The 13178-nt window shown below is 36.9% G+C and overlaps 1 protein-coding gene across 6 annotated transcripts; it reads left to right on the top strand.

Annotated features, from left to right (window-relative positions):
* LOC103709381 (ubiquitin carboxyl-terminal hydrolase 2-like) lies at window positions 1-13178 on the top strand. Of its 6 annotated transcripts, none has more exons than XR_015972046.2 (4): window positions 265-405; window positions 558-3565; window positions 11396-11551; window positions 12530-13178. XR_015972046.2 is itself a non-coding variant. In XM_039129952.3 (4 exons), the coding sequence occupies exons 2-4, from the start codon at window positions 675-677 to the stop codon at window positions 12762-12764; spliced, it is 3183 nt and encodes a 1060-aa protein (XP_038985880.3). In that variant the 5' UTR covers window positions 265-405; window positions 558-674; the 3' UTR covers window positions 12765-13178. The 6 variants fall into 6 exon arrangements, 3 of the variants coding, with proteins under 3 accessions (XP_038985881.3, XP_038985880.3, XP_089782688.1); XM_039129952.3 differs by having other exon boundaries at window positions 11495-11551; XR_015972045.2 differs by having other exon boundaries at window positions 242-3565; window positions 11387-11551.

Genomic DNA, 13178 nt, shown 5'->3' with positions numbered 1-13178 from the left:
GAGAGAGAGAGAGAGAGAGAGAGAGAGAGAGAGAGAGAGAGAGAGAGAGAGAGAGAGAGAGAGAGAGAGAGGTGCATCAAAAAAAAAAAAAAAGCAAAGAAAAAGGATATATTGGCTCAAACAGGTTAAGGGAGTAGCTTGAAACTTTTAAAGAAGAGGGTTATAACTGTAAACGTCTAAAATACGAGGGTGTAAGTTTAATTTTCTTTTTTTAATATTAAGCCAAGAAAAACCCTTTCCCAACCCTCTTATACCCATCGCCCTCCTTCTGTGGGTGCGAGCAGAGTTCCAGCTCTCGTCTATCTCCCTCTCTCCCTCTATCGCTCTCCAAATCCATCACCGAAAGGATTTCCCTATTCGATTCGAACGTCTTCTATCACCCGTTCGTGTAGATTATTTTTCCAGGTAATTCCTATAACTTATTGTGTTCTTCCCCAATTTTTCTTGCCTCTTCGCCTAAGTTTGATCCGTCGATATCTCAATCTCCAATTTTTTTAGTAGAAATCACGATATTTCGGGGAAGATCGTGATTTTCCAAATATCCTCCTATTTTTCAGAGAAATCAGCTCCAGGTTGTGATTTTGTTTTGCTAATTATCCCAAAGTTTGGGTTCTGGGTTCGATTATTATTTTATTATTTTATTAAATTTTTTGGGTGTGTTGTATTGAGAATCGATGGGGAAAAAGATGAAAACTAAGGCCAGAAACCCTCGTAAGGTCCACCCCCGAGCATCGGCCGGATCCACTCAGCCTGTTTCCGAGCCGAGTGATCGGACGGTTGACGTTGGAGGTGAGGAAGTGAAGGGTAGGGAACAGTGTAATCACTGCAGCAAGGATAGTGCCGAGCTGAATCGAGTTCTGTTGGGAATTTTGTCTTCAAAGAATGCCACGGCTTGTGAGCACTGTAGGGAAGAACCTGTTTATAAGAAGAGAGGGGGAAAGGAGAAGGGAAAGCAGCATAAGAAGAAGGGAGGAGCAAAGAATTCTGAGGTGAAATCGGAGTCGCATATCATTTGGGTCTGTTTGGATTGCGGCCGTTATTTCTGTGGTGGAGAGATGAATGATTCGGTGCCGTATGGCCATGCCCGCCGGCATGCGAAGCAGGAGCGCCATTCTTGGGCTGTGAGATTTGATGACCCGACTATAAGCTGGTGTTTCTCGTGCAATTCGGGGTTCCCAATTGAGATGCCAGAGGTCGTGGCAGATAGCGAGGATAAATTGGCAAAAGGTGATAATAGTAAGGGAGCGGAGAATGGAATTGAGTCTTTAATGTTGGACGGTGTGAAGGGCCATGTGGTCAGAGGTCTGTCGAACCTTGGAAACACTTGCTTCTTTAATTCAGTCTTGCAGAATATTTTTGCAATCAATATGCTGCGGGATTACATGTTGAGCTTAAATAGACCTATTGGGCCTCTTACTGTGGTGATGAAGAAGCTCTTTGTTGAAACAAGCGGTGAAGTGGATTCAAGAAGTGCTCTGAGCCCCAAAAGTCTTTTCAGCTGCATATGTTCCAAGGCTCCACAATTTCGAGGTTATGATCAACAGGACAGCCATGAATTGCTTCGTTACTTGCTTGATGTGTTGCATATGGAAGAGAAAAGTGCAGAAAAGTCACTGGATTCTTCTGAAGAGCAAGACAATGTTACTTTGAACTCAAGAACAACCATGGTAGATACTATTTTTGGGGGGCAACTCTCAAGTACTGTATCTTGTGTGGAGTGTGGGCATACTTCAGTAGTACATGAACCATTTCTAGATCTCTCACTGCCAGTGCCATCAAAGAGGCCACCACTGAAAAAGGTCCCACCGCCTCCACCCAAGAAGAGTAAGCCGCCTCTGAAAGAAAGGAACAGAAGCCGGAGGTTTCGGGAGAAAGGAATTACTAAAGAATCTCTTGAAATGAAACAGAATAGAGTAGAAAGTTTTAGTTCTTCAGAATGCACCGAGCCCTGTGTTTCTGCATCACAAGAAGAACATGATGTTGCTCCAAGAGTAGAGGAACCCTCGGAATTCTGTGAGTCTTGTGGTCCTTCACTGAAACCAGAACAAAATAATTATTCCAAAATGGAGGATAGTTTCTGTTGGTTGGACTATCTTGAACCCAGTATGGCACCAGATGTTGCAGATTCAGATTCTCAAATGCATGGAGATTCTGTTACTCAGTGTTCTGATAACAGGCAGATCTGCCAGAGCGAGAATAATGTAGAGTGCGCTGTGGAATTGCAGATCCAAAATTGTCCGAAGGAGCAGACAGTGACTCCAGATTTTTGTGGGGAGAGCTCTAATGATGTTTCTTCTTCAAATATACAAGATTCTGGCGTAATTTTACTTCCTTATAAAGAGTTAAATCCCACTCTTGAGGAGATAAATGGGACATCATCATGGTCTCAAAATCCAGAAAATGTGGCACCTGCTGATGCTTTGGTAAAAGATTCAAGTGTGCAAACCACATCTGCTGCCTGCAATGAACCAGAAGCAGACTTCGATGGTTTTGGTGACTTATTTAATGATCCAGAGGTTACTTCTGAGTTGAAGGTAGATCCTAGTACTGGTAGAGAAATGGATGCAACATTGTGGACGAGTAACAGCAGTGAGTCTAATCAGGAGGAGGTGGATGATACCAATTCTCCAGTATCGGTTGATAGTTGCTTGGCTTTATTTACCAAGCCAGAGCTTCTGTCAGATGAACATGCCTGGTATTGTGAGCATTGCTCTGAGGTTTTGTCACACCACAATGTGGGACGTAGAAAAGGCAAACGGCAATATGCAGCAAGAGCTAATCAATCAGAAGCTACAAAGTCTCAGCTTGATGGTGATGAAGTTGGAACTACAAAGGTTTCACCTGATTCCAAAGTGGGTTGTCTCAATTCTACTGAGGCCAAAGTTTTAAGCAATGGAAAGATGGCATCAACTTCAGTAAACATGGATCAACATGTGGAAAGGATTGATGATCTAAATGCAAGAGTGGATGTTTCCCAGAAATCACCTAATCCTACTGAAGGATCAGACAATACCAATTATAAAAATGTAGTTAAGAATGAGAACTATTCAATGTTGTCAAACCCCATGTTAGGTGGTCAAGCTCAAAATCCTGATGTTTTACGAGAAGATGAAAATTTTTTGGAGTCAGGTCCTGAAAAATCTATTGCACAGGTTTGTTCAAGTAGCAAAGAAAGTGAGTCTTGTAGCACGAATAATCTCCAAAGCGTTGAACATGGAGATTCTCTAGCAACTGCCTGTAGTGGCTCATTAAATCATACAGAAACAATCCTGTCAAATTCCTGTGAGAATGGTGATTTTGGTGAAGTTAATCCAGGTGGGAAGAAAGGCTCACAGCTCTCAGGTGAAGTGCATCCAGTGGAAGATAGCAGGGATGAGGAAGAAGAGCCTAAAAGGATAAAGGTAAAGAGGGATGCCACAAAAAGGATTCTTATTGATAGGGCGCCACCTATTCTAACCATTCATTTGAAGAGATTTAGCCAAGATGCTCGTGGCCGCTTCACTAAATTGAAAGGTCATGTTAGCTTCCAAGAGACGCTAAGTTTAAGACCATACATGGACCCCAGGTATTCCTCCAGACCATTCTGGTTTTTCGTTTGGCACATTCTTTTTGTGCTATTCATTAGATTTTTGTCCATTCATATTGGAGGCCTGCTCTCATAAGTCATTTTTGACACATTCTTTGATATTGTAACCTTTTTCTTAGAAATTGTGTCTTTGTTTTCCCTTAAAGTTGTAAAGAGAGGTTTTTTATTCCTTTCTTCCCCCCTCTGGTTCTGGATTATAGTAGATTCAAATCTGCAATTATTTGATATGTTACCTTGCAGTTTCTTATTATTGCATTGCCTTTTCACATTCTTGTGATCAGAGACCTATATGTGAGTCTTGAATGATAATTAGGTTCTTATAATTAGTATGGCAGTTGCGGATGGGCAGGAAAGTTATCTGAATGAGCATCTTATATCCAAGTGCTTCAGCTGTCTTGAAGTTCTTTTTATTTTCCTGTGCTTTAAGTGTTATAAATACATAAATCACAATAAAAGAAACCAATTAAGTGATTAACCAAACCTAAACTAAAAGAAATTTAAGTTAAGCTAAATCAGAGAACCAATTAAGTGATTAACCAAACCTAAACTAAAAGGAACCCAGATATCGGATAACCGTCACTTAAGACAGTAATCCGAATACGGAATACCCGTTTCAAATAAAATTCTTCGAATCATCCTGCACGCCTCAAAGGCTCAAACTCCTTGTTCATTCGTTTCGCCCCTCTTTCCTCCTCCTCGTCTTCAAGCAACTAAGATTTCGAAGATTCTGTCACTTTCTAGTTTCCATCCGGTGATTGCAAACCGGCGACAACCATGAGATGCCTTGGAGGTGCTATAGATCCCTTGTACTTCAATGATGAGCAACCTTAAGCAGTATATTCTTTATGAAATTATTAATTTTTATTATTGATAAATGCTTGTAAAAATTATATTTTTTTAATTGAATCTTTCTTTTATGATTATGTCTTTATTGCTAGTTTTCATCATTGAATTTTGCTCAAATTTGATTAATATCTGAAAAAGTACATGATTTTTGGATAAAAAAATATGGGTATGTTTAATATCCGATTCGTATCCGTATCCGTTTATAACAAATATCAATATGCTTAATATTTGATTCGTATCTGTATTCGTTTAGAACAAATATGGATATTAATTTTGATATCCGTTTAATATCCGTATTTGTATCTATATTCGTTGGAAAATGTGGATATAAATATAGATATATCAATATCCGATCCGTATCAGATCTGTTTTCAGCCCTAGTACTATGAAGAGGATGTTTACATTAAAGTTCCCTCTCAAGAATATACATGTAGTTTTTCACCTGCATTGCAGTTTATGATTTTTTTTGAACCTTGTTCCAAAATAAGAAATCCGAGATGCAACCATGAAGGGATTTCCATGGTTATCGAGGATTCAAGGGGAGCTCAAAGAGTGCTCCTTATGCTGATCAATTTTTGTGGATATTTTTTTGATCTTTTTTAGTGAGGGAACTGCATCATATCACATAGCAGGCTAAACACATGACTTGTGAGGGATGAAGTTTAAATGTTAATTATACAGCAAATGGAAGTGGATTGCTATCTAAGTTATCAAAGATTAATGTTAATTAAATTTGCTGCTCCAATCATAAACCAGAAAGGGAGAAATTTTGTTTGTTAAATATGTTTTACTTAATTCAATGGCTAGATAGAATATAAGGTATGTGGCATATGGAAAGTTAATAAGAATGAGCTCTGAATTAGTAGTTGCTGTTTTTACAACAGGGCAGAGCTATAAACTAGATTGAAGCTGCCTATTAGAAAACTTTTTGGTTTCTTTTTCGCAATGATTCAGACATCACAAAGCTGTCATGCTACTTGAGGAATAATTACTGACCCTAGGCTGCACTATGATCTAATGTTTGAACATTCACCATTCAGCCTAATGTCCTTCTTTTCCCCTTATAGTCTTTAGGTTTATCATATGCTTGCATAGCTTTCAGTTTGGCATGTTAAAATAACTCTTGGTCTCTAAGCTTCTGACGTGATTCATCACTCCTGTATGCTCTTTAATGATGAAAATATATTTGTTATATGCCACTCTTACATAGCTTAGTTATACATCTGTTGCTGGATATAAAAGATGCTTAAAACAGCTGGTATTTGATCACTGGTTCTCCTAGTAAAGGTATTTTTTGCACTTTGTAGATGCCATTATAAGAAGCGCACAACTACCTCAACGGCCTGTTTGGTTGTACATGATCGAAGCTATTGCATTTCCATACTGCAACTATCATTTGGTTTTCTGTAGTTTGATATCCTGCATATAGCTACAATTGCATATTTGAGCTCAATGCAACATTTTGAATTATGGCCAAAATTATCATGGTGTTGAACTACCATGGTCGGGTGGGTGAAGTTGTCAGTTCAAAGCAGCGAGAGCTAATTTGTTATAGTATATAGAAATATATAAATAAAGCAATCTTAAATAATATATATTTTCAGTAATGCTCTAATATTCTTGAGTACTGGCACAATATTTTTGTAATATATGATCCTATTGTTCACTTTATAATATAACGTCATAGTATAAGATATATATAATTTATTAATATGTTATGTGATGTTATCACAATTCTAGTAATATAGTATATGTAACGTTAGTAACATTACTACATAATATTACTAATTTACTATACTATCATATTTTCAAAATATAATATATGATAACATAATTGTATCATGTTAATATTTATAATTGGTTATTATGTATGATGATTAATGTTGTACAATATATTTAGTATACTAAATGATAGAATGTTGTGCATATAACATAATATTATATGATGTACTATATTAATAAATGTATTATATGGTTATATATTATAACAATAGTATTTTTTTAGTTTGACACTTCGGTATATTCTTGTATTATTAATTTAAAGAAATATTGTAGTAATTCAATATTGCAATTTGTAATAAAACTATTATGATGGCGTAAAGTAATACTATGTTGGTGTATATTATTGCGTCATCAAATCGACAGTCACATCTCTTGGATCTCGGCAAAAATTGTTCTTTTATTAAGTACAAGTATATCCACAGAACCAAGCAGCTGACTTGTAGTTGCAAACACTGAAGTTACATTAACATACAGTTCTCCACACAATATTCTTAATTACAAGTAACCAAACAAGCCCTAAAACTAAAAGTGGTTTACAACTTGCAAATATGGATTTAACTAATATAACCTCTTTGAAGCTTTTAATATTTTATTGATATTCCAAAAATAGAGGCCCAAAATATTCCAAAAATAAAGATATAAAATAATTGTTATGGGCTGCTTTTTACATTTATTAATTTTCATCTGTGGTGGATTGTTGTGAGAATAGTTATGATGTTTAAAATTATTCTCTTATTATAATACTATCGGACTGCACATTGAACATGTGGAAGTATAGAGTTGGAGAGCATTATTGTCAATGTGAACTTATAAAGATACATTTAATAGAATGGAAAGTACTTCCTTATTTATGCCTATAAAGGGATGAGTGATAGATGGTATTCCTATAAAGATAAACACATGCATGATGGATCCCTATTACTACAATGTTGTTGGGAAATATAAGCATACATTGCTATCTTTTGAATCTTAAGATGCGGAGCAGTCCTCTTCCTATATTATTTTCTTGAGGAAATTAGGAGGTCTTCTGTTACATTTTATATTGGAGTAGATGCCTTTGGACTGCTAGAGAGAATTAAGGTTTTTATCAACACTGATAAAAGCATTGATAAGGTCGGTGCTAATAGTGAAAGAGCACTGTGAAAATCCATAAAATTTTAAGTAGGAGTTCTCACTTGATAATTTTTTGGGCTTTCCATTTAACATTCACCTAGAGGATGGCCACTTTGAGAACCCACAACTTCATCAATCTTTAAAACCATCACATAGTTCCTCTTCAGAATGACTTTGAGATTGGGTATAACACCAACTTTTAAGATCTTAAAAATTAGTTTGTTTAGAAATGTCACTTTGTTTGTCAGAGATGTGTGCTCAAAAGGAGGGATATTCATTGATATTTGGGGAGGAGAGACTGCACCTCCTGTGGAAGTAATGAGATCCAAGCATGGAAAATTTTGTTTGGTTGTAGAAGGAAGAAGCTTTTCTATATTTTGATGAGAAGTCACTATAACGGTAAATGAAGAGGGAAGATAACTTATGAAAAGTTTTTCTTTTTTCCTGGTCATCTTTAAAATGACTATTTGTCTTTCCGTTTTTCCATTAAAGAGTTCCCAAGATTTTGGAGGGTAACTCGATTAGCTTCAGTTGAAGATATTAATAAGGTAAAAAGTGTTGCATTGGAAAGAAGGTTTAATATAGTTGAGTCGAGGAATTGAGGCTCTGTATTGCTCTTGGCAAATCCTTATACCTCTTATTAAGGATGATTAATAGTTAAGTTGTCTGACTCCAGCATGCTCCTTTTTGCTAAGCTCTTTAATTGATGACATCTTAGTATCATATAGATCATCTATCCTCTCTTGCATGTGGCTGTGAGTGGTGTACTCTAGCGGAAGGATTTGCTGGATGGAACAAGGATTATGATTCTTGGAACTTAGAAGTGGGAATGACTGCAAAAGAAACTTAAAGAAGTTTTATGCAATTAATTATGCATCATTGCAAGAAAAAGTCGGCAGCCAGTTCCTGTTATTGGGTAAATTAAAGATAACCTAGAAACTCTTTGGTAGCTTAAAGGGCATCTATTAGTTTGTCCTGCTGTTTTGCTGAAAGCTTCACAAGTTTCAAGTGGAAATGTAGGCTTGGTGGGTGTCCTGTTGGGAAGGTGGTATGTATGGCTATTATTTGGTTATTCATTGTGAAAAAGGCCCTTCACACAGAAGAATTATGATTAATAAAATGGAGTTTGGTACTTTGGTTGCATTCCAGATCCACAGTGACCTTTGCTGTGAAACTTCCTTATTGGTCGGAAGTTTCTATGCCTCCCTAGAATTAGGAGTTATGTAAAAACCTAATTGGGTTTTATGTCATTATTGAAAATCGAGCTCAAATTTGGAGAAGCTTTTCAAGAAATCCAAACTTTGGTATACAGACACACCTTTGAGGAATCACATTAGCAGGATATTCTTTCCCGGGCTGCAAGTGTAGGGCTGTCTTAACTTTAAGAAAGTGGCATGTTCGACTTTCATCTATTGAAAAACTAGTGATGAAGAAGCCACTGAAAAGCATTTCTTGAATGTTGGTCAATAATTTTGCTGCCAACAAACCACGGAACTTAGCTTTTCCTCATTCTGAAAGTGCAGGCCATTATATTGTCCAGGAGATATATGATTTCTCAGTAGCATGCTTAAAAATACTAGCAAGCATGCTTAAAAATACTAGCGCATATTGCATTACATCTCATATTGTTTTGGCATCATCTAGGCAATATGGACCTGCATGCTGTGGGGTTAATTAATCAATAATTACAGTCTCATAGGTCAGTATCATTTCAACTCATACAAACAACTTTCTGAAATATGCTAGAAGACACTGTGAAATCTCATAATGTGTATCAAATTAATTTGGATCTTCATGGCTCAAATTTTCTAAGGCGTACACTTTTCTTATCTTTTATGACTAAGTTTATGTTAATTTTTGGTTTACAGTCATAAAGGGTGGTGCACTGCACAAGGCTCCTACTGTTGCGAGGTTGGGGAGGGTCAAATGTATGCAGCCTTATCTCATTTGTTGAGAGGCTACCTCCGTGTTTTGGACCCATGAGCTTCGGACCCATGAGCTTCTGGTCACAATGGATCAACCTTACCATTGGACCAAGACTCAACCTTTTGGTTTATGGTCATAATAAGTTTAAATATTTTCTATCATATCTCTAGAAGCATTGATAAATATCTAAGAGTATTTATAGTATATGAAATGTTAAAAAGAATTAAAGATGCAATAGTGTTTGAAATATAAAGCAACTTAATTATTTATACTTCAGAAAAAAGGTTTTCCTTGCATCTCTTTGTATTCATGCAATTCGTGCAAGTGTTGTCATGCTATGACTTGATGCATATAATATATGCCAGTTACTAATGCAAACGTGACAACCATACTAGTAACTTTATATCATGAGACTTGCAATTGGCCTTGTGGATCACTTAGAAGCATGTCAAGGAATGTACTTGGTACAGGCCTTTATTGCAATTGATTTCTATTGTACATTAGGTTTAATTCGCGAACTCACCTTATGAAAACTATATTTTGGCTGGTAGTTCAGTAATTTCTTATAAAAGATGAATTGAATTAACTTTGTTCCTTTCTAACCCAAAAAAGACCACCTATTGGAAAGAAAGTCCACTACTTGCTTCTGTGAAAAAGCCAAGCATAACCTTCATCTGAGTTTTTCATCTAGTAGATATGTTTTTGCTGAATGGCCTGAGGGCAATGGTAAGGTTGTTCCATTGTGACCTAGTTGTCAGGTTCGAAATATGAAAGCAGTCTTTCTGCGCATGAGGGTAAGGCTGCGTACATTTAATCCTTTTTAGACCTCGTAGTAGCAGGAGCCTCGTGTATTGGGACAACTTTATTTTCAGACATGAATTTTTTGATCCAAGGACAAGGTAAAGAGTTAATAGGGTTCATTTTTTGTTAAGCTTGTGTGACTTATCGAGAAGTTGAACATGGAATGGATTAATATTTACCATGTGAGGTTGCTGTAGGCCACATATTATTTGATTAAGTTGCTTGTCCATTGTTTAAATGGTTTGAAATGCATCTTAGCTTGTTGCATGATAGTGTGTAGTGTCATCTATGCTTCGGGACCTTGTGATTGGACTGTGCAATGAGAATTATCAGTTGGATGTCCTGACTGAAATGATACTATTTTCTGTATGTTTATAGAGAAACTCAGCATTCGACCAAATTAGCCATATACAGTTGCTTCTGACATTAGGTTGGGCTTTTTAAAAAACATGATCTTTCTTTGTCCACTTGAACAATTTATTATTTTTATTTTTCGTTTCTTCTTTAATGCTAAAATATTGGCCATAGGATGCAAGAGTCCTCATTCCGTTGTACCCTTACATAGTGGGAATCAGTAATCCTGTGTAGATATGTCAAATTGCTAGCTTCGCTAGAGACCTAAAAAGCTAGTAATTAAGATAATCAATCGAGCAAGACAGTATAGGCTACACAAGGAGATCTGTTCTGCCTTATTTATAGCTCTATTTACTTCTGTTTGCCAGTAATGAAATTAAATAAGACAGACCTTGCTGCATATGCCATAGATCACCCTGGAACGTTCCAATTTTCATTTTCTTATTTGATATCTCTATTGTTGATAAGGACTATATGGGATGGACAGCTAAGATTACATCTATAAGAATCCTAGGATCTCCAGCACATGAAGATCAGTTGTCAGGTGGGGTTATCTGATATTTTGATCAATAAACTAGAGTTTCCCAAACTCTTTTGGGAAACTTTTAAGCTCTTATTGATTGGTTAAAAAAGAAACCTCTGAACTTGTGGGAACTTAGTCCAGTAGACTTGAAACAATATGTAGCATTCATCTGTGGTCACTCAGGAATGCAGCTATTTTTTTTACCATTGGCTGGGTCAGCTTTTATGCAAACTTGAGATCTGGTGTTTGGATTCCACGTGATACTGACTTTTTTTTTCCTCTCTCTCTTCCCTCCCCTTCTCATCTAGTGTTTCTTTATTCTCTCCATATTTTCTGGACACCAACCCTTCACAGACTGAATCCTATACCCACCTTGCTTTAAATTGTCAAAAGCTTGTAGTTGGTGTTTTTCTTTTTCTTCAAATGATAATTCTTACTTGATGATCTCTAACAAGGTTTTGCAGACTTGGATGCAAATATTGGCGTCCGTCTTTACATAAGTTGAGAATATTGCCACACATTTCTTGACTGAAAATATTGCATCCCTTTTTCTTGGACTATAGAATGCAAAATGCTGGATGTTCCTCACCCGTGTTTGAAGGGCTAGAGCATATAACCTTGTAAGTACTTCAGAATTGGTTGAAGTCTAATTTTGAGTACTCACTGAAAAATTAAAGAAAAACAAGAACAATTATTGATATTTGATAGTAATTAATCTGAGAGTAAAATGAGGCTACGACTCATTTCAAGCACATTCTTAGATTAGTCAGCTTAGTAAATATTCTTTGAAGTCTTATACCCTTTATTATATGCTCTCAAAAGGGTTACTCATTTTACTGGTTTAAACTTAGACATTATGCTTCCAACTATAGCTTATACATCCACTCTGCTGTCTTCTGCTGGAATCACTGTTAACATGGATGATACAGCGAACACTATATTCAACATATCCTCAGTATCTAGCTGAAGGTGCCAGCTTATTTACTCAGAAGCACATCTCAAATTCATCATTTCCTTTACCTACCTGAGTCCAATTATCTATCTCATTACTTTTAAGCATTTCTGAGACTGATGATGCTGTGATTGAGTTTCTTTTTCCCCTCTTTTTTTCCTCTTTTATGCGGTCTGGGCTAGCTTATTTTTCTACTGATATCATAGTGGCATTCTTCAATTAGATGGCTCCCAGTGTGGAGCTATTATAAGTTTAACAATGTACGGTCTACTAACCCAAACTCTTACTTCTGGAGCTATTACTTCTGGAGTGTCATTGGAATTGATGAATAACAATCCCAATTTATGAGATGCAGTCTCTCTCTCTCTCTCTCTCTCACACACACACACACACTCTCAAGAATTGGTTGGGAGAAAGGATCATAATAGATGTGGTCAGTGAAAGTTATAAATACTACTGCATTCCAGATGTCTCTAGTCTTAATGTTTTGTATGACAAAATCAAAGCAACAGATGCATTTAACATGCCCGATGTGAGTTGAATGTTGCATAGCTAAAGGTCTCTGCTCTTGTGCATTAATGTGCATTTCTATGTTTTTAAACCACATGAGAAAACTAATGTACAAACTTTTCTTTCTAATTTGCAGGTGTGAAGAGAAAGAGAAGTGTAGCTACCGCCTAATTGGGGTAGTAGAGCACTCAGGGAGCATGGGAGGCGGCCATTATGTTGCTTATGTAAGGGGGGAGAGGGGTGCAGGCAAGGCTCATAAAGCCACTAATTCACCTTCCTGGTTTTATGCCAGTGATCATCAGGTTCGTGAGACTTCTTTGTCAGAAGTCCTCAAGAGTGATGCTTACATTCTCTTTTATGAAAGGGTTTAATATGGAGATCAAGGCAACTGAGTGGCAGGGGAGGAAGAAGATGCGAGGGAACTCAGAAAAGCTAAGAGTGACAATAATGCAGTTGATTCAGCCCCATTTGCCTCCTTTGAAGCGCAGACACTGCAGAGACGATTTTTGTTAATGAGGCGGGGGGGTTTTGACGGATTACGAAACGGTCATACAACTTTTCATGGGTCTAATTGATGCCCTTTCTTTTTTTCTTGTTTTTTTTTAGTACACGATGAGAAGCCTGAAATTAATTTGAGTTGAACTTAATATACTTGGTTTGAGTGACCTCTGTTCCCCCACTGTTGACTGAGGGGGTTGAATTCGAAAGGCACTCCGGTCTTGTAATACGATTCCTTTCCTTCCCATCATTGAATTAAACATGGGACACCTAAGACTTGAGAACAA

The sequence above is a fragment of the Phoenix dactylifera genome, chromosome 12 (genome assembly GCF_051530095.1).
Source record: "Phoenix dactylifera cultivar Ajwa chromosome 12, Ajwa_hap1_PhDact_Kaust_v1.1, whole genome shotgun sequence".
NCBI lineage: Eukaryota > Viridiplantae > Streptophyta > Magnoliopsida > Arecales > Arecaceae > Phoenix > Phoenix dactylifera.
This window is presented reverse-complemented; position numbering and strand designations above follow the sequence as displayed.

Bases quoted from the DNA above. Each gene is read 5' to 3' on its own strand.
- LOC103709381 (XM_039129952.3), top strand. From the start codon at position 675: ATGGGGAAAAAGATGAAAACTAAGGCCAGAAACCCTCGTAAGGTCCAC. The intron at 3,566-11,494 runs GTATTCCTCCAG...CTTGGACTATAG, and splicing joins AGACCATACATGGACCCCAG to AATGCAAAATGCTGGATGTT. The intron at 11,552-12,529 runs GTAAGTACTTCA...TCTAATTTGCAG, and splicing joins GGGCTAGAGCATATAACCTT to GTGTGAAGAGAAAGAGAAGT.